At 47.8% G+C, this 27,107-nt stretch overlaps 1 protein-coding gene across 1 annotated transcript in view; it reads left to right on the top strand.

Annotated features, from left to right (window-relative positions):
* sv (paired box protein shaven) overlaps positions 1-27,107 on the top strand; it is a 122,534-nt gene that overhangs the window by 7,652 nt on the left and 87,775 nt on the right. The window contains exons 2-3 of the mRNA XM_089074062.1: positions 20,800-21,105; positions 24,927-24,956. Coding sequence (XP_088930188.1) covers positions 20,904-21,105; positions 24,927-24,956 — 232 coding nt within the window. The 5' untranslated portion in view covers positions 20,800-20,903. The remainder of the gene's footprint in view (positions 1-20,799; positions 21,106-24,926; positions 24,957-27,107) is intronic.

Genomic DNA, 27,107 nt, shown 5'->3' with positions numbered 1-27,107 from the left:
AGCATAATATCAAGCAGAAACTTTACTTTATAATGAAGAAATTACTAAGGCTATGCTGATAAATTACTATTAAGCATAATTAATTATGCAGCGCATTATTTAACATCTTAATCGATAGGTCGCCTGAAAGGAGATATGAAGTGATGTTTGAGAGATAATTATGATTACATTGTAATTTTCTTATCAAATATTGCAACTTTCGCTATCATTTTTGAATGATTTACAATTATGCACGGTCTTTTTTTTCATTGTTTACTGATCACGCGGTGGAAACTGTACACACATCGGTCGGGCGCGTGCATGCATAATCATTTATCACGCCGTAGGTAACCAGTCGTTTGACTTTTAGCGAGATGCCTGTTACTCTTTTGTTATTTTTATACAGTTCGCTCATTAGGAACCGTTAACAGGAGACGATTACACTGTCGATACCTTTGTAACACACATCCAGTTGATGTAACTCCGTTCTCGCCTTAGATCGTGATAGGGATGCGCACAGTCGGAGAATCCCATTCATCATGATGCATTTTTAGATGCCATTTTCGCCACTTACGCTTCTGTAGTTGATAACCCTAAATCAACAAGCGCGAACGATTCGCTCCGCAGCGGGTTGTTAAATATTTATAAATGTAGCTGCACTTGATCAAATGCCAGCTACATTTATTTCGAAACGTAGCATTAATACGGTACATTGAGAAACTGATATACGACAGTCGGAAACGTTATCTTTCGTGAGATTATAAATGATTAAGCTTTTTTCCGTTTTTACGAATATTCGAAAAGCACGCCTCGCCTATCTTTTCTCAAATTTATTCATCCGCGAGCTTCCCGATGATCTCGAGATCTATGCCTGTCGCAAAAATAGCGTTGATCGCTCGAATAGAATCCCCCCTTTCCCCCCCCCCCCCCTCAGCGCGTGAACCTGAGGGAACGCACATCTCCCGACTCTCCGCGCATCAGCTGGACGTAGTCATCTGTATCAATCAGAGAGCAGGAGGATACGAGAGTGTACACTTTCTTGCCGTTACGCTCGATCTGTACGCATTTATCTGGTCGCACGATTAACTCCAATCGGGACGTCGATTGCGTCGGACGAGAGAGAGATAATTATTGCCGCGTCGTTTATTGAATTATTGGGAGCGACGACGCTTTTGCGCCAAACTGCAAATAAGCTCTTTACCACCGCGCTGACCATCGTATTCTTCGTCTTTTATCGCGCCAAATCGTGATTTACGGCCTGTAAATCCATCAGAAGCATTCCAGACTGGTCGTTCGGTTTGTCAATGACCGATCTTTCGCTCCCGCCTTTACCAGGAGAACGAAACTTTACGATCTCTCGCATTCGGTATTCCGCACGGTGTGGAATATTTGCTCTTGGATTTCTCCCGTCTTATATAGCTTAAGAAGTTTTTCGCGATGGTTAAAAATTTTTACATACTATTTTTACATAATAATCCTGAGGTAAGGCAAGATATATTTCATATACCGCGTATCAATGGCGTACTTGATTATTACTCGAGAAATTTTTCACAAAATCATCGTTATATCTCGCAGACATTATTAGAACAAACATAAAAGCACTTAATTAACAATTTTATTTTGTCGTTCGTTATTTTCGAGAAACTTGTAAAAATTCTTGATTGTCGTGTTTAATATCGTTGTCAAAAAGATTTGTATTATTCTTCATAATATCTATTTTTAATCGTAAAATTTATTTTACGTAAGGCTACTAAAAATGCTATAAGTTAGAGAAAAATACGGCTGATCGATACACATAGATCATTGCCATTTAACAGCGTTAATTTAACGTAATTTCACAAGGAAAAAAAAATACTTAACGTATTATGAAAAGTTATTACAGCTTTAAAGCAGCTAATTACCTTACATTTCATTTGAATAAATTTTTTAACGTTGTTGCTCGTGGAAAAACCAGTCGTTTAATCGATGTAAATGTGATCGCTGTCAATTATCGATCTCTCTAAATTAGCTAAAGAATCCATTTTCCAGAAATACAACGCGATAGAAATGTGCATATCGTGTGAAATAATAATTAAGGACAACATTCTTCAAAAAGTTAAAACTAAAAAAATTCTCTTTGTGTAAAACTCATTTTTCGCATTTCGCACATTTTGCACGTATCGCTTGAACCTGCGTATATAATTAATGTCCTTGTTTACCCCGCTCCCTGCGTGCGTCGACTCGCGGTACAGCAGCGTGTGATGCATCATCACGCGGCGCAACGAGGAATGCTCGTACGTGAAATGTGATATATTCGCGGTGCTCCGATTTAAAACTATTTACGACGTCGAAGTTACATACGAAAGTTACATCTCTACGAGCGCCCCTAGTGGCGCACCAAACACACTTCACGGTTTTCGGTGACGAGATGGTTGGTCGTTGCCTATATATCGCAGCTTATAAATGCGACGTCGGTCGTGATTTAAAGAGTCGCCAGTATATTATACATCGCGAGGAAGGAAGGAAGAAACGTGGAATCATGTGGAAGAGTGCAGAAGAGTAGAAGAAATTTTCCTTAAAATTCTCTCACTCCGTTGCGAGAGATTTTTTTCACAAGAGAGTTTCTAGTACTGTAATTCAAATACCGTACGCGTTATGTCGATTGAAACGTGTCGTTGTTATACGATCATCAAGTGATTAATGATGCGTAAAAATTGATCGAGCGCGAGGAAACTACCAGGAGAAAACTACGAACGGACGGATAACCTTATAGCTCGATGTAGCCATGGAGTTGACAGTACGCACTTGTTCCCCCCGAGCTCGCGTGAGTTTGCGAATCCTCCTCGGACAGGCTCGAAAAAGACCACGTATAACGCCCCGGCGTCGCTCGATGCGTACCGAGAAAGTGTTACGGCGCCTTGGTACGAGCGACCTTGGTACCGACGTAGACGCACGTCGGGACGTCTCTCTCGCAAATTGCCGGAAATTTCCGTGGGAAACTATTCCGCCATACGTTCGGCGGTGAGTACATTGTGCCTGCAATAGTGCTGGCGGGTGTAATAGTACGCGTAATAAGCGAGAGCCGGCGATCAACCGGTGAGTTGGCGACGGCTGTATATCCTATACACAATCCTGCACTTAAGCCGGGCTTTGCCAATCGCGTTCGCGTTTTCGATCGCGGACAACCGGATTGCGCATACGATAGGAAACGACTTTTCATCGTAGATCCGAGATTATGTATACGTTTATGCACACACACATACACATATATATATATATATATATATATATATATATATATGCATTCGCAAGTTTTTTCGTAATGATTCACAATCCGCTAACGGAAGATAATAATACTTTAGAACGATTTGAAAGCACGCGATAATTGATACTGGAAGACGAAAGTTCTTCGAGATGGTCTCGTTACACAACTGTCTCCTCGAGGCACTCTCGCGTTCGAGTACGTAGCGACGGAAAGGACATAATTATAGAGGCACGGGGCTGCGGTAAGAAATAATTCACATTCCACATCGCACGTCCTCGTCTAAAACTCGACCATTTGTAGCACGCAGCAGGTGTATAGGGGACGTCCCCGCGCATTTTTGCCACCCCCATCAAATAACCGGATATTTCCCGTGTCGGGTACGTGCGTCACCGTAGGAAACGCGAACGGCCACGGGTACGAATTAGCGTCGAGTAATGGTAGGGCGTGCAACAAGTGCGACATTGTGGGGTATCAGATGCATGCATTGGAAATACGGGCGTATATACGTTAAACGCGAAACCGTTGAGGAGAGATCGGTCTAGCACGTGACCGAGACGCCACCACCAGATGGACTCTCCGGGAATGACACCTCGTTTCTTCCCTCGTGCGGTCGCATCGAAAAGTGCATCCCAGCACGCGGTGCAAAATCGCGTGCGCAAAATTGTAGGACCCGTGTGATACCTGAAATATTTCAAGCGAGTTGTCTTCCGAACGAGACAGCTATTCACATAGCGGAGTAATACGAGTATTACTCGTGCCCGCAACTGAAAGGAAAGAAAAAAAAAAAAAGATTAAACAATCTCGCACCGTTTTTTTCGCTCTAATCTTGCCGCGCTAATCACAGTCGATTGCAGCTTAATCAGTGGAGATATCCTCGGAAACGCAGCACGCGTTTCTCATGCACACACGCGTTAACAAGCCGCGCAATTAAGCCGGTCCGCAAATTACTCCACGTGCACGCTCCAATTCGGCCGGCCGAATAGGGGTAAGGCGGAGAGAGAACCGGAAGTATCAAAATGCAAAAATGCAAAAACGGCGAAGCGACTCGGAACGGAGAGCTCGGTCCGAGTTGTGTCGGCCGTTGTGTAGACCGTTTTCTTTCTTTTCTTTTTTCCTCCTTTACATATCAAGTAAAAATCCCTCTTTGCAAATTAACAATTCGAGTTAAAGCAGTCGGGTGGGCGAGAATCGTCCGAAAAAAGGAATCGGTAATCGCTAAGCGCGGTATCGGTGGCCATTTCTCCACTATACGCCGCCGGTATCAGGTGGAAGGCGTACGGGTCTTCGCGAAGGCCGTGAATGAGGTCTACTCGGTCGATCGGCCGAACCGCCGATCGGGTATCGCGAGAGCGCGGCATGCAAGGGGGCGGGTCGAGATTTATCTAGCAAATAACCTCCTGTTGCTCGCGCGGGTACCATGTGTGGCAAAAGTTTCCAGCCGTCTTAAGCCGGCGATCCTACGCGCCGGGAATAGCCGATCGATTTACTCTCGTCATCGTATCGGGGGCAGCAACGATTCGCAAATAGGCACGTACGACGGCGTCGATCGCACACGAAGAGTACAACGTTGGCACTCGCCAAGTACACCGACTTGCCCTCTCTTTCAATCCCGCAATTCAATCACCGGTTATGGTTAATTTTATAGACAATATTCGTCATTCGTAAAATATATAAGTCAATAATGATGACGGTCCAATTATCAGATATGATATATTAGATGCCATTTGTCGGGGAAGTGACTTCTCTCGTTTGCCGAGAGTTACGAGCACGACTTCCCCACTATCAATCACGCCGCGATTTATTTCACGTTCGTTACACATTACCGTTAGCGGCAGAAATAATCAGGAGATACGGCGGAGATTGGCATAACGACAGCGAGCTATGACATTTATGAGAGAAGAGTGGCACGGCGGTGAAAAAACGGGTCGAGTAAGTAGTGGTAATTACCATTGTCGACCGATCTCGCTGATCTAACTTTGGTATTCCAAGGATGAAATGTGAATATGTTCGTTAATCGGCGAACGTATGTCCAAGGGGAAAACGCCGACGATATGCATCACAAAAAGTTCTCACGACGCGTCAAGATGCGCTAATTGGGAGTGCACGTTGCGATAGCATGTCCAATTAATAGAGCGCGCGTTCCTCTCGATATAAGACATCAATCCACGAGGATATCTGAAATGACTCGTGAAAATCGGACTCATGAGGAAACGTGTGCGATTCGATCCGCCTTACCGAGCGACGCGACGCGACGCGACGCGACGCGTTCACGTCGCATGCACGTTTGTCGGAGGAGGAAAGAGAAAACGCGCGAGCTCGATGAAGAAAGAAATATTCTTATTATATTGCGTTACATTAATTAAGTTCCTTTGTCTATATGACGCAAACACTCCCTCGCAGCGCTTAAATAAGATGCCGCGATTACATCTGACGCGACGAGAAGCGGAATATTAACTTTTCCCGTAACGTTCGATGGCATCGTGTGTGTGTGTGTGTGTGTGTGTGTGTGTGATTCTCCTTCGCGGAAATTGCGCGATTTACAATATTTTCACCATACAAATGATAAAGGATGGCCCCGATCGTTATCAGGTTTCATTGTGAACGTTCGTGCGTGCGCGCGCGCGCACAAACGTTATATATCAGCCATGGATTTTCTGCCGCGCTTTTAACGAGGCGCGGTTGAGTTTAACACTCGCGGCACGCACCATTGCACCAAATGGCCGGTTGTAGCCGCGCGCCGCTTGTTTAACAATCATTATTTGCGAGCCCGTAGGTATCCGCCGATATCGCGCGCAGATCAGATCGCAGAATCTGTTTGCGGGCGGCTCTGCGACTCACCCGCATTGTGTGTTCGCGAAACGACAGATCGCGATTTCGAAAGATCGATTCACATAAACCACCCTGCCAATGCTTACCATTGGCTGCTCACATTTTCCCTCTTTCTTCTCAGTCCGTTCAAAACATCTTTTCTTTTCGTCTCGACGTTGAACAGCGGATGATTCGTACTTCCGATGATTCGTATATCCGGAGATCAGGCGAGCGGATAAGATGAAACCGAAACTAAAACATATGCGTGCGTTATCTCGCTAGAGTACGCTAGGGTAGCAAAAAATGAAAAATGATGTAAATTTAATTTCGAACAATGTTCGTCGGAGCGATGTACTTCCCGGTTGGCTAGCTGGCATAGCTGGTCGCATTAACGCGAATCTCGTCGCCAATTAAGAAGGGAGGCAGTACGGGCGTCCGGCAGTAATTCACGGATATTACCGCGACGCAACCACGTGTACCTACGTGCACGTGCATTGGCGCACACGAGCTCTTTGTCTCCCTATAACACGGTGTGTATTGTCGTTCGCGGGCACCTTATAAACGTCGCGCTCACCTCGCGAGTGACTTTATGTGCGCCGCCATCCCGCCCGGCTCGCCGTTGTCTCTCTCGCCGATTATCCTCATCCTTATCCTCACACGACTGTTGCACCGCGATGAAAACAACTCGCTGCCGAGCGGACGATTCATCGCCCATGGTGCGGATGGGCACGCATGGGCGTTATTCAGAAATTTTTCACGAACGGGCGAACGTCGGATGGACGGACGGAGAATCCTTCCTTTCGAAGTCTGTGAAATCCAGACGAGAGAAAGAGGAGATGATTTACATTCGATCTTGGCGATTTCCACCGGACGAGTCATTTTCGGCGTCGGAGTGTTTTAAACACTCCTCTATCTCGGCGTATCTCGTAATTGCAGCGTTGCGAGTTAAATCACGTAAATCAATTTTACGTTGAAATTCAAACGGCGGCCTGAGTTACGAGCAACAAGACAAATAGTCCCGTTTTGACCGTAAAATAAAACGCAGTTTTATAACGCGCTATTATGCGCGAGCTACGTGCTTGTTTCTGCCGAGAGTAGATTCTAGATCCTATTTTCACCGCAACACACTCGACGCTAAATATAGCCGTCTGTGATGCCGAGCTTTATTTACTTACCAGCGAGATCATACACTCGGCATGAAATATGTGATAACACTCTGTTGACCACAGTCGTACAGTTCGCATTAAAACGCGCGGCGAGAGAATGCAGGTCAATGTCACTGCAGCACCGCAGATTTCGTCATTACACACACACCGGCGATTAGTCGTAAAGAGACCGATATACCCTACAATTTTACAAAACGTACGGCCGTTTAGCGTCGTAACTTAATTTGACATTGGCGAGGAAGGGTAACGTTTATCTACGACCTTCACGCGCGTATCGTAATTTTATTCCGTCTATCGTGTCCACTCGGCGACGACAAATGACGCACCTCTCGAGGAGGCTCACGAAAGCGACTCTTAATTTTTTCCTCCATTACGCCGGTACGGGCGGATGCCGGGCGAGTCGTCCGGCCGGAAAAAGAGGAATTCGACGTTTCGTTGGGAGCATCCGGCCCGAGGGAACCGGCGACGCAGCCCGTGAGAGTGAAATGGGTAAAAGGTACGCCGGGAACGGGGGGCAGAGGCAAATTTAATGGCGGTGGAATTTCTGGGGGCCCCCGAGAGAATCGGAGACTCGTTTCGTCGTCCCCGGCTAACAATGAGCGCTCGTGTCGGCCCGATAAAAACCTTGTCGACTTCCTGCGTGTGTGCGCGCCACCCGCCTCTCCCCAAGGTTGTTGCCTCATTACGTGTCGGACAGACACTGGCCGACTTCGCGAGCGGTGGAACTTACGCCGTGATATCTCTTTCGACTAATCGACCCGTCAAGGCTGTTGACGAAAGCGCGCGGAACATCTGGAAGTGATCGCGCGACCTTCGAAAATTAGCGACAAATCGCGTGACAAAGAAACGATATCGATATCGACTTGACATCAAGTCGCTCCGCGGCAAGATTAAAAAATTAAAAAAATTGCAGATTTTTAGAACAAGGCACGAATTAAGATTACAACTAACTAATAAATTTATAATACTTGTAACATTACTTATATCATCACTTTCTACTTATCGTCTGGCATTACGCGCGTTTTATAGTTTTGTGAAAGCAGGCGGGAAACGTAAACCCCCGCGTGATGATGATCGTTCTTTCGCCCGCGTTTACGTAGGCAGACGCGTTAACTGCCGGCACCGTTAACACGTAACGTCATAATATAGAAGTGATACGCCACGATTACACGCGGAAAAAACGACTCGAGAACAGCGTGTCCAGGATATTGTTTCGACTCGGCACTCGGGGCGCTCGTCCCGCGAGATCTCGACTATCGATCCGGCGGGACCGGGACTTCTTCCTGGTACCCGCCGAGTGGACGGCGACTGCCCCCGGCGACGGATCTCGTGGATCCGGCACGAACGGGCTTTCACGTGCGTGTACCGCGCACGTACGTGAACCGCGTGGCGTGGTCGGAGCGTTGACGCACGTGTGCGCGCGCGCGCGCGCGCGCGCGCGCGGCGCACCGATCTACGATGCATCTGCATCGCTGCACGTGCGCGTCGACGCGACGAGACGCGACGGTGCGTAAGTCCGTGCACGTACGTGCATCTCGCATGCGTGTTCGCGGATGTGTTCGCGATCCGCCGTTTGTGTTTCACGTGTGTATACGGTACACCGGGATCGCCGGGCGGAGGCCGCCCTCGCAACGCGGATAGAGGCGCTTATTTCGCTTACGACGCGTACGCCCCGGAGGCTGTTGGGCGTAACGCGGAATTGCACTCCGAGGTAGAACGTGGCGCGCGCTTGACACTCTGAGAGTTGGCCATACTCGCGATAAACGATCGATCCGACCGATCGCAAATCGACGAGAGATAGATCTCGAATTTTTAATCGCCGATTACGCGATAAAGATCTTTTACATTCTTTTCTGTATGACACAGCTGGTACGCGTGTCTGTCTCGCTCTCTCGCGTTATGAAAAAGATAGCAGCGTTTCAAAAAGGATCGCTATAACTACAAGTTATAAAATAGTGAAAGGACCGGCGAAAGCAATGAGATCGGCCTTTTCTTTTCTGGCCGCGTGACGAATTCGTGCCACGCGTATAACGCGCTGGAACTGCTATCTCGGCTGCGACACTTCACGGATGCCGAAAGCCTCCGTTCAAAGGCGGACGTCCCGCCTTCTTTCTTGCGACTCGCCGCCGATCTCGTCGCGGCTAACTGACGGTTTTGCTAGCGTGTTTACGACGAGAAAAGAAGAATCTTGGATGAACCAACCGGCGCAACTGATCCCGGCCTTCTCACTTTTCCGCGGAATGGCTGTTTCTTCGAAAATAGTCGCCGGCGAGAGAATGCACCGCGATTCAATATCTTTTGTCAGAATGAGTCCAATGAGTACAATGGATTGATCTTCTTTAAACAACTTGGATTTATCGAGGAATTTAGGTCGGACACATCGGAAAAAATAAAGAATAGCAGCTGAATGAAGAATCCGTTTTTATCTACGTACTATAGAAATTCTTTACAATGTACCCAGGACTATAATCGTCGCTTTAAGATCCATTATTAAAAAAGGATAAAAAAAAAATCACCTCATCATTTTAATGTACGGTACATTTCATTTAAACAAAAAATTTACTCGGAATGAAATGAAAGGTTCAAAATTTTTGGCGCGCATAGAAGTACCAGAGAAGAGAGATATTTGGACGACGGTTGTCCTATTATTATTAGGTAAATCGTAAAAACTTCAGTTCAGATTGTACCGGCAGGGTATACACAACTTCGCTACGAATTCGAATCGCCTCTTATTCGCGAAAATAGCCGCGGCTGATAAATCGCGGAATAACAGAAATGATCAACAACGGCCCGAGGCCGAACGTTCTTCCTGGAGGCTCGGGCAACGCGATCATAGACCACATATCGGTGCACGGCGAGGCAAAGTCGGTCATCATCCACGAACCCAGTTACTCCGCGGCGAGGCCGACCGGCAATCGATTCGTCTCCGTCGGGCATAACCGATCCATCGACTATCGGGCTTTCCTGCGTTTAGGCGCGTCGGCGTTTCACCTGTACACGTTCCGCGGCATTACGAACGAACGAACGAACGAACGGACGAACGGACGAACGAACGCGCGTAACATCAACTCCGCTTGGTATACCTGGGCGTCCCCCATTTATGAATGGGACGTTCCACGACGTCCAGATTGGTCACGACGTTTCTTTCTTTCTTTCTCTCTCTTTCCTTTCCCGTCGTCCTTACCGCGCCCTCCTCACCTTTCGTTTCCTTCTTCTCGATCGGCGCTTCTTAATCGTGATCCACAAAGGACAGGTCGTTCCAGCTCCCGACCGAGATACGCGCGACTTACGCCCTCCCTGTGCCCTCTCCCCTCCCCCTTCCCCCCCTCCCCCGCTCTCACGCCGCGCTCGATTTTATTTTATTTTATCTACTCACTTTTCTTCGGTGTCGGAACCGTTTTCTCTTATCTTCGTCTCGCTATTATACGATACCGTACCCCCGTTGATAGAAGAACCAAGGGATACAGGTGGATAGATCGATATTAGTTTCGTAGACGTTCGAGAGAATCAGAGGGGTCTAACGGGAGGGAGGAGGGAGGAGGGAGGAGAGCGAGAAAGCCGATTATGGCAGAAGTGGACGGGCAACAAAAAGCGAGCGATGCTTGCGGTGGACGAGTTTCCCATGAAAGGGGGCGGAGGACGCGGGGGCAGGATGTGCCAGGACCAATCAATTGTACACGCCGGTCTCCTTCTTCTCTCTCCCGCTCCTCCACCCCATTTTTCTTTCTCATCTACCTTCGATTCTTTTCCTTTATCGGAACCGCTGTTTTCCTAGCGATCGCTTTTCTGCGATCGATTGCCCTACACAGTACCGAACCTAAATCACGTCTTTCCCAGAGACCAGAGACCATCTCACGCTTTTAATGTGTATCGATCTTTATTTTACGCCTGGATCTTCGGCTTCGTTCGCTTTCCGCTACCGGCGAAGTCTATATAAACGAATGTATTTATGATTTACGAAGGGACGTCAGTTATTTCGAGCAGACACAACTCTCGAAGAATTCCTAATTTCATCTTTTACGATTTTCAAAAAAAAAATCAATCCAATTGTTGTGGCAGCAACAATTAGACTAGCCCGGTCTCGATTATCGCGGTCGTCTGCACGCTTTATATTCTGCACGCGCGCCGTCCGCTACTCCGCCGTCTGGTTTCCCGGTCGAAGATCGTGAAAGTGTAAGAAACTACGCGGCGACGGCGGCTATCGGCCAGCGATCGGGAAAAATGCAAGGTGGCACGCGGCCTGGACCTTCACTGACTGCAACGCGAGCGACGGAAAGCGCTCAGGGTGGGCGGACTGACAACCGGAGAAGGCAACTGGAACCTAACCCGGACTGGACTGGCGATCTATAATGGTGCCTGCTCGGAATCGTCGTGATCTCTCGGGCGCCATGCAAACCCCGCGTTGAAGACTCGGAAGAGAGAGAGAGAGAGAGAGACACTCCGGTAACCAGCGATTCTCGTCACGCACGTATGTGCTTGCGAGGCTAAGCGCGATTGATCTCCCGCGTGGGAGGATGAGATAGAAGGGAAAAGGTCAAAATCGCCAGAAATAAATAATTTAACAGCTCAGCCAACGATTTCATCCTTAATCTTGAAGAGAATATAAATAAATGTTTTTATAAGTTGCTAAAACTTGAAATTAAACGTAAGAATTTCCTTTGCCGCATGTAACTTGGCGTTTACGTTGTCGCGCCGAGTCTTTCGTACGATAAGACCGGACGGCAGGAAACGATTGCACGAAATCAAATGTGATAAATTTTATCCCCGAGCAGAATTTTGTAACACCGCACTCGATCTCGCGCGGTCTGTTAGCGCGTGAACGCAAGTTGGAAGTTGTATAAAATGACGTTAAAGATCAAACTCGCGTGATGAACTTGCGTAAGTTTCCCGACAGCAATACTTCTATTGTAATTTTTTTTCCTCTTTTTTTTCGAGATTGTCTCATGATAAGCCTCTTTAAGACACCACGCTGATTCTTTTACACTCCGTGTTTAATGTCTCTCTCGTATTCACCTTTGTTCGCATATCATCATTAGTTAGTTTTAGTATTGTCGTTACAACGTACAGCGTAACAACGAGCGATCGCTCGCAGTGATTTACGCTCGTCGAGCCGCGCTCTCGCGCATTCGGCATGCGGTCGCATTCCGCTGCAGGTGCGCGTGCATTCATCCAGGACATCCGATGTCGACGAGGACGCACGATCGTCCGACGACAGGCAGCGTCGAGGGAAAGAAGAAGGAAGCACGGCCGGGACTGGTCTCTTTTTCGAGAGGGGATGCGTGCGCGCGATGTTACAGTTAGGCAACGTGTATAATTCAGCCGATTATATATCTGATCGCAAACGATCACATATATGGCATTGTCGTGACGATCGAGAGAGAGAGAGAGAGAGAGAGAGAGAGAGAGAGAGAACAGTCGCACAATGAATTTATCGATTATACGACTTGGCTCTCGTACTAGTTTACCGTTAACGCGCGTGGAGGAGCCTCGATAAAAATCGAGCACGCCTTCGACATCTACATGACCGAGACGAAAGATACTTTCTTGTGGTTTTTTGCATTCCGTGCGTCGCTTGAGTAACAATCAGTAAAAGTAAATACGCGATTGAAGAAAAAGTATCGACTCATGACAGTTATCGAATAAGAAATAACGCAAGTATGTGAATTAAAAGAGGCGATAAAATGAAAATGAAATAATAATAATAATAATAATAATAATAATAATAATAATAATAACGATTGTGATAACGCGGATGAAATACGCGGCGTAGCGTTAATAGCATCGTGCTTGGCCTCGCACGTTGCTTTCGCATTAGCCTAAGAAAACATCATCGACAATGCGAGATCGAGATCGAAGCGCACTGACGCAAGATGCACTTTCCGCGCGCAATCGGGATCGGGATTACTCAGCACCGCGTGGAATTTCTCGACTCCTGGCCTGGCCGGCTTTTCTATATTCACGCACGATCGTCGCATCAGCGCTTGGCGCGCTCTGGCTCGAATCGAGTATCCCGCGAGCGCTGCGTCGCGCCGCGCCGCGCCGCGCCGCGCCGCGGAATAACATGACTAAAAAAGTGATCGGCGGCACGGCGGTCATGCACCGGTCTCGTCGGTGCGCTTAATTCTAACTTTACCCCTTTTGCCGCCTTCTCGTAATCGTGATCGCGCGGCCACCAGTCACCTACGCCTCTCTCAATCCTGCCTTTCCCCTGCCCTCGTCCTATAGGCAGCCTCTCGGCTGCCGAGAGAGTCGAGCCGTGCGAGAGCGAGGCGATCAAAGCCGACCATTACGCGGCTAGATGGCCGGCTCGATAGACGATTGACTTTGTAATTATCAAATGGCGGCCGATTAAGGGCCCGATCGCTGATCGATATACGCCGTGCGTAACCACACGCGCACGCCGGCACTCGCGCCTTTTTGCCGCGCTCGGCCATTAGCGCTTCTAATGATCGAGAATTACGCGGATCGATGATATCGTCCTATCGCGAATCGCGGGAAATTGCCACGCCGACGGACGATTCGCTGGCCCCGCTGTCGCCGGCGATCCATTTCTCACCGTATCGAGCCACGTATCGAGCATGTGTTAAACATTTGTGTTGTACTTTCAGAAATTTAATGATCAAAGATTCATACGAGATGATACATATGAGACATATGAGATGACGTAAATATCGGAATACATATAGCGAAACATATTATTCCATATTTGACAGTTACATAATCTAATATACGTGAAAATCTATATCGGTTTACGGAATGTTATTTAACATAGCGATGTTAATTAGTCTGTCTAAAATTAATAAAAATGATTGATATTTTCGAACCACTCACATTTGGTGAAGGAATTTGGCGACGGAATAAAGATATTTCGAGAAATCATCAAGATGAAGGAGCGAATAATCGCTCGGCAACCAGTATTTATATATAGGGAATGTAGATGTAATCATCGGTCTCTCGGGACCCGGGAGAGGAACGGACGAGAGGAGAACGCCGCGTTACCAGATGCGGCGGCTGATCGTTGCACCGATGGCGGTGGGATGCACTTTGGTGCCTGTTACCTGCTACCTTGCGTTGCACGATGCCGGACGGGCCGAAGGGAGAGACTTGGGATTAGTCCGGCACGTGCCGGACACGGTCACAGGTGGCTCTTTAAAACTCATTTATCCGCCTTCCTCGCGGTTGGCATTTATTATTTCGCCGATGGAAAACTGGAATCGGAAGCTCGATCCTCGCGAAGAAACGATTAGCCAGAGTAATGAGGATTAGCCTGATAACCCTATCACACAGGCGTACAGATATCGTGTCTTTTCGAATATCCGGAATTCGGAAAAATTTTAATTGGCACTAGACGAATATATCGTTATTATCCGCAGCTGCGTATAATAATCGCGAGCGATAATTTATGATCTTTCCAGCGATTTTCTATACTGTTTGCGCTTATCGCGCTTCTTATTGGCGTTCCGCCGCCGTTGTCGACAAGTGGAACGTTGTATCGGATTAAATGGACTATGCGAGATAAATGTTGGTGCATCTAGAAAAGACGAAATTATCCCAGCTTATAGGATAGTACCGTCTTCCGGCGAACGGCGGCGAGCTTTATAAATTAGGATTGAACGGCCGGGTACTGTTAACCGTGTTCCAGGATGCTGCAGTCCTACGGTATCGGTGTTTCTCGATACCGCGTCGTCTCCCTCCCCGATGATCAGGAAGACAGGGAAGCCGCACGGCTCGATAGATCGTTCACGGTCTGAATTCAAGGTTGGACACGCGGCTAATTGTAATAAATATCCCGCGCGCGCGCACGGGGCTCGCGAGGCTTAACTGTATGAGAAATAACGTGTCGGATATATATATATATATATATATCGGTACCCGTTTTCTTTTTTCGAGAACGACTCGTATCCCGCCCCTGGCTCGCGGTCGTATATATTCCGCGGGACAGCCGTGCGCAACAAGCAACAAGCTACTACTTTATTGCAGGTGACTCCGCTGATACTCGGACTCCGGCTGCCCGTCTCCACCTCTCGTTCTTCCCTTTGCAACCCGGAAAACCGGAATTGGAAGCGCGATTCCCTGCGCGTGGTGAGCCAATCGGGCGGTCCGCACGGGCTTCTCTCTTCTTTCTCTCCTTTCGCTCCTAGAAACAAGGATCTCGGGCTCTCCCGCGAGGAGCAATATTGCCGCGCGCGTATCTCGCTGTCCGTCTTACCGTTACGCGGTCGTACTATTCAAAGTACGGCGAAGGCCTATCGGCGAGTCTATCGTGCCCGCGCGCGCGCGCGCGCGCGCGCGTGCATTTATTCGTTCCATTAATATATCTAATACACTCGCGGTTTTATCTCGCCCCGCGCACGTGCGTTGACTCCTGCGCGTTATGGAACAACCGACCTCGCGATGGGACGCAACGTATCTCGGAACGATTTCGCGGCATAAATGCGTCTGTAACTTCACAACACGGAAAATGCATTTTTTATTTATACTTCGATTTATATATATATATATATATATATATATATATATATATATATATATTTTACCTGACGGTAATTATTTGCCATCGTTTAAAGAAATCGATATATAGCGTTGATATATTTATTCGTCGCTCTTTGGACATTTCCTTTGGAACGATTTCAAGACTTTCCACAAACGATGATCCCGTTAAAACTATACTTTACTGAGATCCATCTGGGGAAACGTGAGACCACGGTTACACGGAAAATGTATATCCAGGGCAGTACGTGTCGGATGTTGATCGAGTGTTTTTCTCACTGGTTTTCCCTCCTCTCTTCCGCCGTTTCCTTCGGCGCGGCCCGTGCAATTACAACCTTTGAAATTGCAGCGTACATTACAAGAGTAGTAGTGGTCCGTCCGTCCGTCCGTCCGTCCGCAAGGAGAACAGTATCCGCGCTCACCTGTTACACCCACGCGGCACGACGCTGCGGCGATGGCGGGATATCGAGACATTCGCGCACGTACGGACACGCAAGGGAGCACGTTAATGGCACGTGCCACAGGTGGTTCTTCGAAAGTCACTTATCCACGAAAGCCGCGCGTCTCTTTCCCTTTTACTCGGGCCTGGCTATCCTCCTCGCGCTGGCCATTCCAGCGCGCAACTTATATTTACCTACATACGTTCCTCTCCATGACGGGAGTCCCGTCCATCGCCAACGACGAGAGAACTGGAATTACTTGACCCGGCCTGCTGCGTGCAGCAGACAAACCGCCGCTGTCAATCGGGGGGGGGGGGGGGAGGGAGGGGGAGAGGGGGGAGGGGTAGCGCAACGCGCTGTCAGACATGACCGATATAGCTGCGAGTGTAAACGCACTCGCATACATATCTCACGTGGGTTGCTCTCTCGCCATGCTCCAGTAGGCTCGCGAATTTTTGTTCATTAACAGGACACCGCGCTCGCAATGCCGCGGGATTGTCGATCGCCATGGCTTGCTGCCTATCGCGGTATCGGCCTACGGCGAGTGATAACGACGCCCCGCTTTTTGCGATCGATTTGCCGTTCCGGAGGAAGGAGAGAACGGAAAGATTTTTTTTTTTTTTTTAAGAAAAGGACAAACGAGCTTTTCTCGAGTAATGATACCAATGTGATTTTGCAGTGTGTTGCATTTCGAGTTAATCAGCGGTGAAATTCCGTGTTTTATCGATGGTCACGCCGCGGTAATAATAGTCGCGTAGGCGTACAGGCGGTTGAATAATGTTTACAAGCCGCGCTCTGCAAACTGGTATTAATGTATATGCATCTGGTATGTCGGTGAGTTGGTTTACAACGCGCGCGCTCGTATGGTGGCCAAGTACGGGTAATGGGGTTAATGAGTGAGAAAGAAAGAGTGGTACCTATTTGTCGTTTGAAAGCTCGATCGAGCATGGATGGGTAGGTGTACCTCTATGGTAGACCGCATAGCACCGGAGTGCCAATTAGCGTGAATGTTTAACGATTAACTCACGTGATGCAAAACGGTGGTGTAAAACTTGCATTTTGACTTTTCTTGTAAATAAAGAAGGAAAAAGTAGAACCGTGATCACATTTTTATTTTTTCATCTGTTAACTTCGCATCTTGTCATCGTCAAGTTTTAGCGTGAGAAAGAACGCGTGGAAATGCGGAAGTAAAAAAAAAAAAAAAAAAAAATCTACGATGCGTTCTCGCAGATCGCAAGAAGATCGCCGAGATTGTCGGCATTCCGCGGCGCGGAATCCCAGATGAAATTAATAAACATGACGGGCGGCGATCCAGGTGCCGAAGCTTCGCGAAAATTGGACTGCCACCGTTGGCGAGATAACCCGATATACGCCACGGGAAGAGCTTCCCAGGATTCCGCCGTGGATTCCTGGCGGGAGTGTTCGTTTATGGACCGAAGAGTTGCATAATGTATCGACGTTTTTGTCCGTGAGAGCTCGAAGCCGAGTTTCGCGGCCGGCGCGCGTACGGAGCGAAGAATAACGCGTGTACGTACCTACGCACCTCTTCTTCTTCGTAGGTGTTCGCGTTACGGAAGCCGGGAGAGAAAGAGAGAAAGAAAGGACGGGAGAGAAAGGAGCACGGCCGGAGTTGTTCCGCGCTCGAGCAATTCCTTGATGCATATTGTCACGCGTTGTTAAGTTCTGAGAGCACCGCCATTACCGACCGACAGTTGGGGTATCGACTGGCTGAAGCGAAGGCAGAGAAGAGCGGAGGCAGAAAGTGCGGAAGGTAGCTGCACGTTTCGTCGGCTACCTGCACGGGCTCCCTCCCCCCCCCCCCCCCCCCGACTAGCTGAACTAGCCAGCCAGCCTCGGACCATTACTGTTTACGTAAGAGAGCTGCTATGTATAATACGTCCCTTCGTTCCTCTTCTTCGCTCTCCTCCCCCCTTGAGTAACCAAAAAGAAGACACATCCGATGCGATTTGAATGTCTTAATAGCTCGGACGCGCGGCTTCGACGGAAACGAAAGCTATTGTAAACACCGAAAGGTAACTTTGTATAATATCGATCGTTAAAAGGAAGTTATTTATTTTATTAAGCTGAATTCTACAACGGCATCGCTTTAGCCGGTAACTCACTGACGCGTACGGTTCTAATTGAAAGAGAGTTGCTCCGAGCAGATCGATGGCCAGCTATTTATCTTCGCGGGAATATCCACGAGGTCATCTACGGTCTCGACCACACGCGAGATGTACGTCGATCGTGTATGCAAACGCGGCGATCCTCGTTCTAGGCTCCAGCTCCAGAGTGGTTCGCTTTCAGGACGGTACGGCATGGCATAGCGTTTTCTGCGTCCGCTCCGACAGTTACCTCCGTCCTTAAGACGTACGGAGTAACCGGCATGGCGGTTCGATCCTACGGCAGCGCCCTGTGAGAGGGCCCAGTTAGTAAAGTACACGAGCGTTCAGAGCAGCCGTAAACAATGGTTTTAGCGAGTGCGTGTACGCCGTAGCCGGCTGGAGAAGCGCTGGTGGCCGACTCCCACGGTTTATAGGGATAAGTCTCTCTCTCTCTCTCTCTCTCTCTCTAAGGCTGGTCTTTACGCGTACTTTGGCCGTCCACGACTCACCCACTTTGCCTTACTTAAGACCGTTCGTGGCCTAAGTCGCTGACTGTTTCCACCACCGCCCCCTCGCCGAAACGATCGTAGTCTACCTCCTCTTAACCGACGTTTACTCGCCACAGTGTAGCCTCGCTACATTCCATCCTTCGTTAGAAGGGAACTCCGCACGCTCCGTTCAAGGGACTTCACTGGCAAACTGATGTTAAACAACCATCCCTCGCGCTCTTATTATCGATAATCTGAACGTCGATGTAAATAGGATAGAAGCCCTCGTTTCGTCGTCCTTTCTTCTACCACGGGAAAACAGCTGAGAAATTGAGAGCGCAATTTTGATGTTTCCTTCTCGCGAATCCGTTTCGCTTTCTGCTGTTTTAAAATTGACACTCCTACCGTCGAGATTAGCGTGGTGAACGATTTAGCCAGATCGAGACTCTGTGTGAAGATCGCTTGGAAGTGATACCTCGAGAGGTTATTTGTAAATTGCTAGTCATCCTCGCGGAATCTGGCGCAAGTAAGATAAACGATGGTTATTTTCACACGTTTTGTAAACTTACGCTCTCGTACGAGATTTACACAGATTTCTATATCTGTGCCGATTGATTTTCAAAAACTACGCTTCTGCTATTATTTTACGACAAAATGACTTTCCCTTGGTGAACTCGCGTTTCGAATACGACCGACTTCCTCACGCAAATTAGAGCCTGTCGAGGTTTTAATCGTCGACGGGAATACAAAGACAGCACGCTCGCTACGGTGGACAGTCGTTGACCGCAAACGATAACCGTTCCCAGTCTCACTCCCACGCATTATGAGATCCGCGTGTTTCGCGACGTAAAACGGCGGAACGCGGGAGCAGTTTCGAATTTCACGGATGGCCGCCCGATGACGATTGGTGCATCCGACGGTTGCTCTCGGCCGAGGCCTCGTCTCCTCATTCTCTTCCCCCGCGGGGGCGGGGGGAGGGCGGGGGGGGAGCGTAATGGACCCCGCGGAATACATTCGCGGGAACAGGAAGAAGTTGTATCGATTTTTTTTTTTACCAGCTGCGAACGCTTATATTATGCATTCGCGGAATGCAGGTAGGTAGTATCGGTAAAAAATACGTACGCGTTCAAATCGAATGTGAATATCTCGATTCACTTGTATCAAGTTTATTCTTCTGGCTCGACTTTTATATCAAATACGAAATAGAGATATCACTAGAGATAGGCGCTGTAAGATATCCCAGGGGAGCAGGTGGTCGCGCGTTTTACGAGAGGAAATATTGCTGAATATCTCGATAAAGGAGTTTGATAAATAGATCGCTGTAATCTAAGGCAGAGCCTCGAGTCTCCCTCGCAGTTGGCCGGCGATGCGCTCTCGTTTTTCTGCCATGGCAGCTGCAACGCGCCGCACGTCGCGAGAAACCGTAATCGTCCAAACCTAGACAATACGCCGGGATGGAAGAATAGCTCAACCATAGATAAACGTCGCCGACAGCGTGGACGAAATTATTCTCCATTCATCCTTTCATTCATCCGAGGGATCTCACCTTGCGCCTCTTGTAGCCTTCCAACCTAGCGGTCGTCAGTGTGTCGCTCGCTCTCCGCGGCGGCCTCCTCCCGACGTAATAAGCAAAAAAGATCACCCGACCAGGCCATTACGTAGAAAGGAACGAAGAAATTATCTACTCCGCGCGTAAAAAGCGTGGCAAACGCAATTCCATCGCGGTTGGACCACCGAGACTTATTTTTGTGATCCGGCTTGCCGCGGGCTCTCTCCGTGGCCGATCCGTGGTACGCCTAGATCAGTTCGAAACTTTGTCTACGGTATTCTTGCACCATTGATTCGATTGTGAGTCACTGATCGAAAATTTGTGCCCGTCGCTCGCCGATTCCACCTGCCTTCCGCGCAGGCAATGACAACCACGATGATGAATCATCATTTGAAAGTTTAAAATTTTTCCTTATAAAGATACTAATATTTTATATCTTTTTAATAAATAAAATATTAAAAAATATTATTTTTAATAATATTTTTTTCTTGAAATTATTAATAAAACAATTAATTTTCTTTCCTTCTCAGAAGACGACGAGGAGTTGAACGGACGCCTCGTCCAACTCGGCGAGGTGCTGTCCGAGATAGAGGAGGGTGGCGGGAGGAGAGGGTTGGAAGGAGGGTGGCGTGCTATGATCAGCATGGAGCTTCCGGCACACGCGACGCAGCATGGTGCTCTACACCTGGGGGTCGGAGTCGGGGTCAATCCGGGTGACCCAGCCGGAAGTGCCTTAGCCGCCATTCACCCGCATCCCCAGGACCCTCTAGCCCTCCACCATCACAATCACGGCGCTGCGACACCCGGAGGTATGCATGAGGACTCCAAGAAAAAACGTATGTTTCTTCTTACGAATCCACTTTTTTCCACATTTTTATGTAAAATATTAAGACGATTGTCGCAAGAAGCCGATATAGAAAAAAAAAAAAGGAGAAAACGATTTTTATTCGTAAAAGAGAATGACTTTCACAGTATGAAATGAGTTTAATATAATTAACTCTTGCGCTAATCAACGTTTATTAATAATAGTTATAACTTTTTATAATTGAATCTAATGATTAACGGAAACGTTGCCGCAATCGTTATTCTTTTAAATATATTATCAGTCGATATATCGCATCGAATTCTAGTCCGGCGCAACACGCGGTACAACCGATAATTAACCTGCCTTTCGATATCGCCCGATGATTACTCCGACATCAAGAATAAGACAAGACGTACGCGTCACTCGCGTCACGGCGTGCGAGCGAACGGCGTAGTTCAAACGCGAGCGCGCGTTGCACCGCGTTGCCGATAGGAATGTCGTAGCTGCAAAAAAGTGCAGGCACGTGCCTCGCGAAATACCGGCGATAAATCTTCGTCCACGCGCGACGACGCTTCTATTACCGGCGACTTATGCGCGTACGATGACGATGCATCGCATTCGCCAAGTCAAGTTGGAATTCTGGAATCTGTCGAACGCGCTTTCCGGGGCTCTCTCACGCACGCGGTGAAACGAACGCACGGACATTTCTAAAACGCGAAAATTCAGCGCGAGCAACATCGCGACAATTTAAGTATCCAAGTATCAATCGTATCAATTGTCTCGTAATTACTTATCGTTCGCGTAGCACACGTTGTGTATTTATCTCTCGTCTTTCGGAAGAGCTCCGCAAAGTCAACTCATCGCAAATTCTATACCGCGCTTCCATAGACGATCATTAATTATTCTGGGAATCGTACATGGAAGCGTGTTAAACGCTCAAAAGTTCGCATTCTCGCTCCCGTCGATACCCCCTACCGTTCGTCATCGTTATCTCGCTATAATCGCAAGCTTATTAAATCTCTCGTATCGACCGGCGAACGCTCGGAGGATCGACGTCACGTATCGAGGGACACATCGCGAGCAATGATTTCTCCATCAAAGACCGCCGGAACGAGACTCTCGCGTGAAAGAGCTCCTTGTTCCGTACGGAACAATCGAGTTAGCTGAACTTGCTCGGCGCTCGTCGCACAAGGATCTTTCCGGATACACAGACACATACGCGCGCGTGACGTAGACACACCGGGATCATCTTAGAAGCGGTAGTTTCTTCTTCGGTGGGCGATCGTCACGCGAATGTATTTTTGAACACATACAAACTTACGCGTGACACGCGTGCACGCATGGATACACGTCATCTTCGAAGCGGTAGTTTCTTCCAACCAACGCTTGGTTACGCTGATATATGTGGAAGCTCGTTGTCTTCCTTCGTCCTTCTCGTCCCCACAAGTGAGTGTGTGTGTGTGTGTGTGTGTGTGTGTGTGTGTGTGTGTGTGTGTGTGTGTGTGTGTGTGTGTGGGTGGTGTGCGCGTGACGGCAGAGAGTGGTGCTGGTTAAGGAAGATGAAAGGCATAGCCGCCGTGGCAGCAGCCAGTGACGCGGCATGAGCCACGAGGCCAAGGAAGGAAGAAAGGGAGAAAGAGAACGACAGAAAGAGAGAGGGGGAGAGAGAGAGAGAGAGAGAGAGAGAGAAAGAGTCAACGAGGGTCGTTAAATCTAATGATATCAACGTATTTGACAGAGAGACTCGCGGATCAATTTTAGGGCCACACCGCGCATCAAACGTGCCTCATACGTACATCGTTACCTCGATTAATGACCATCACTTCTGCATCAAGTTCCCTATGTAATATTCCAATGCTGGTTTCTCTTTCTGATTTTCGTTGACCGCGGAATAGATATGCTTTTAATTGCACCATTGGAAAAATTACGTTTTCGTTAAAGCAATCGCCGAGCGGTACATTGCCGATTTCGATTATCTCTAATGGTGCGTAACCACGCAGTGGAATTAATTCGTAATTAATGCCCACTTGCGTGCGTGTCGCGTGTAGAACACGCAACGCGAACCGTAGTGAATTATATGGTTTATTGACCTCGTATTACGTAGTAATTATTTCGTACACCTCTCATCGCGAGAGATCGGAACGCCGTCCGGTCCGCATTGTTTCGATTTCGCAGTCGTGACTAATCGCTGCTCCATTTAAACCCGAACTGTCTGTTGTTCGACGATTGAAAATAAATCTGCGATATTTGACGCTGGTTGACATATCGACACACTACGGAGAACTAATAAGATGGGTTTTTTTAAATCACTGTCGAAAAAAGAAAGTGATAAAAGTGATCTAAAAGTGAAACTGGATGTGAAAGGAGGTTTCGCCTAAATTTAGCGCGAGCGCATTTTATTTTCTCGCTACGTTCTCGCAAAAAAAAAATGAAAAAAAAAAAAAACAAAAAAGAATCTATCGAAACCCACGCCTTTCTCCGACAGATTGGGCGTCGACCAGGACATATTGCGCAAGACATACGAGTCTCTTGGTGCATTTGACCGCTCGGTGTGCCAGACGACTTATTTAGCAATTCGCATTAACATCTAAATAATATTCCGTTATTCAAGAATGTAATGTTACACGAAACACGACGTGGCTGTTGATTACTGCCTACGCTTTTTACAGGATATATTTGTAATTATTTGCATATGGAACACCAGTGCGCGAACGGCATCAATTATTTATATCCTGCATCTGTGTAATTTAACAAGTGCATAATAGCGAATAGCCACGTTTTTTGATGTGTGTGTGTGTGTGTGTCGCAAAAAGACGTATCATACATTTTAAAGTCATGCGGCTCGCGAGGGAGAGAGGGTGGGGGGGAGGGGAGGGATTATACGCGCTGGCCATTATCGAGCGAGTAACACATATCACGCTTTAATCTCCTCGCGAAAGTTATTCTTTCCGCTGGATGGATGCACGGATCGCTTATGGGGATTCCCATCGCGCCCAGACTCGCGCGCAACCACCGGAATGACTGGCAGCATCTAATATATTTCCGTACCGTGCGCATACACGGAACGGCGTTTTAACTGTATGCACGCGTGTGCACGCGTGTGTGTTGTTGTTGCCTATATAAGAGAGTATTCGGGGTGAGATAGCGGCGGTTTATTTATGGGGTTAAATAAAGGAACAACTGCGCGATCGCGCGATACCAAGTCCGGAGTACAAATAGGTTGCCGGAGTACAGGTTGCTATCGCTGGCGCATTTCGAGTCGTCATGATCCGCAGCAATGTGCGATGCTGAATGCGCTCCTCGCGAGGTGCAACCGTACGCTCGCGATATCCTATCGGGAAGTCGCGGGAAGTCTCGTACTCGCGAGTCTTCCGCTTTCGATAGATTTATATTCCTAGAGAGATGTGTTGTTGAAACGAAAAAAAAAAAAAGATACTCGCGGCATTACGCGCGATTTATTTTATATATATATATATATATATATCGACCAGTACCAATACGGATATTATATTTTCAAATAACATCTGGAAACGCCATTAGCGTCTCCTTACTTTGCATTAGAATACTTTATTACTTCTGCTGGCTCTAGAAATAGCCACTTCGCCGAGGATACCGATTACAATTTGAGGACAGCGCGACGTGTGATTACAAGTTGTAACGTTTCAATTAACACCTCACGATCGGATACTCGGAATAAACGAACAGACGGTGAATATCGTTTTCTTTTTTGTCCTTTGCGTCGCCGTTCGTTTAAGTGTGTACATGTAAGTGTGATTCGGCGGTAATCTCGGTAACGCATCTTTCCAGATTTCAATTTGCTCGTCTTAATTCTCTCTTTCTGTTTTCCGACAGATGATGGCGGCCACGGAATGAACCAGGATGGTGAGTGAACTTTTGTTTTTCACATAACTGCAATCCCGCGCAACGGACGGATCCAGTTTTACGGCGCGTCGAGATGTTTCCCTTGACACAGTGCTGGGATTGGGCCGGCGAACGCGCGGGAATGATCGCGCGGAAAACTTCCGCGCGTGGAAAATGCGCGAGCGTGCATCGCGCGGCGTATTCGCTTCGGATAAGCGTTTATCACGAACCGTTAGCGATACGCGGCGCGGTTCCCGTTATAATCGACGACGGTGTAATTAAATAATCTCGGTGGAAGCGAGAAAGTTATCTGAAATGTCGGTTGCCATTTATCGGGATCGAGATCGATCGCGAGAGATCACCAATTATCTCGACACGCGTTCTTACGCCGCTACCTCCACGTTCCGGAGCCACGATACGAAATCATCCTGGTGATTCAATCATGGTTGATAAGCGTTGCGAACCCTACGAACTTATTAATAATCGGACGGGATGTTATACGCGCCACCGAGCTTTATTGCCCTAAATCCGCGAGGCGATAAACGATCTAAAGTGCACACCTTCGATATCAACGTACAAATGTTAATTGGATAGGCGATAACACCGCGAGAGAGATCGAAACTCTGTAATTTACCATGATACATCGTTCTCTTATCCTTCTCATTACTGAATTAAATCTGCATTAGAGTTTAATTCACTTAACTGTCTGCTGATATTCATGTCACGCATAGCAAAGGAAATCAGCTCGTTTTAACTCGACAACGAAATATGAAATTCAGACTTCTTTTTCAGACGGAGGGATCCTCCGCGCGTGTCAAGCGCGTCCCGATCGTTTTCCATTTCGCGACTCTTCGCGCGCGCGCGTGCGCGCGCGCGGATTCAGCCGGATAAAATCGAAGGATATCTCCTCCTCGACGAAGTAGCGAGGAGGATCCCTAGCATCGCCGCGCGATGTTCACGTATAATTTATGCCGATGACTTACACGCCTCGCCGCGGTAGGTGGGAGACGGCGCTGGATGGTAATCACGAGTTTAAAGGGTAAACGATCGCAAGGTGTTGGGGGCCCGGCGTGGGGCCCCGTGGGCCCTGCCAGCACGCTCAATATTCAACAGGTATTTACATTCGCAAATTGTTTACGTCAGCCCACGATGAAATCTGTCAGGATTTCGTTCCGTCGGCAGCTCGACGAAGCTCTCCGCTCTCTCTCTTTCTCTCTCTCTCTCTCTCTCTCTCTTTCTCTCTTCAGCTTTCTCCTCATCTTTTCTTCTCATCTTTTTGCTTTGTTCTTTCTCCTCGTCTTTCCTAAGATGTGCTTCATCTCTGTTCTCACCTTCCTCCCACACGGTTGTTTGGCGAGAGGCACGCACAATGAGGAGAAGGTTACCCTCTTCTCTCGCATCCGTCCTTCCCCCGAAGCGGCGCGTAATTACATCTGGGTATTAATCAAGCGCACGTCGGGAACGAGCACAGCGAGATCTTGATTTTCGTTCGCGAGGCCGCGTTTATTCGTGATTGCGCGGGCAAGTGGGCGCTAATTTAGTAATCGTGTTCATTTAGCGGCACTTAATTAGGGATTGATTACGAGGTATAGAGATAGGTATAGAGCGATCGCTGTTTTTAATGCGAGATTCTCTTAGTCTCGATCATGTTCATTAAAGAAAAAAAAATAAAAAAGAACTTTTTATAATCTAATATAAATATTTTAATGTATAATTAATACATTTTAGGTTAATTAATCAATGCGCGTATTATTATTATCGTAAGGCGAGCTGTCTCTTTTAGAAAAGTTATTATCTTTCATTCAAGATATTGATTAGCAAAGCCCGATGTTATACCTATATACAATTCGTATATTCGAGCATGGATACACAATGCGGTATCTCTCGCACGTGTAGTGTGTACTTTTCCACGATTTTTTAGCTCGCACGCAAGATCGAGGCTACAGATAAGTAAGTCGTGTGCCGGTCAAACGTCCGTTCGGTGCAAACGCGCAAAACTAGTTTGCTTTCCTTAATGTCGGACGATTACGCGGACATTTAGAAAAAAAAAAAAGTGCCGCAACCTGCAGCAAATTATCGGCTGCTCGCCTTAATATCCGAATCGCGCCAGTCGCTTTAGAGTCACTATCCGATGTAGCAGCGGTAAAAGCCACGAACTCCGTGCAGAATTAC

This window comes from Pogonomyrmex barbatus, unplaced genomic scaffold, assembly GCF_055798465.1.
Source record: "Pogonomyrmex barbatus isolate J1 unplaced genomic scaffold, ASM5579846v1 scaffold1, whole genome shotgun sequence".
Lineage (NCBI taxonomy): Eukaryota > Metazoa > Arthropoda > Insecta > Hymenoptera > Formicidae > Pogonomyrmex > Pogonomyrmex barbatus.
Note: the sequence above shows the minus strand (reverse complement) of the source record. Positions and strands in the feature narration are given on the sequence as shown.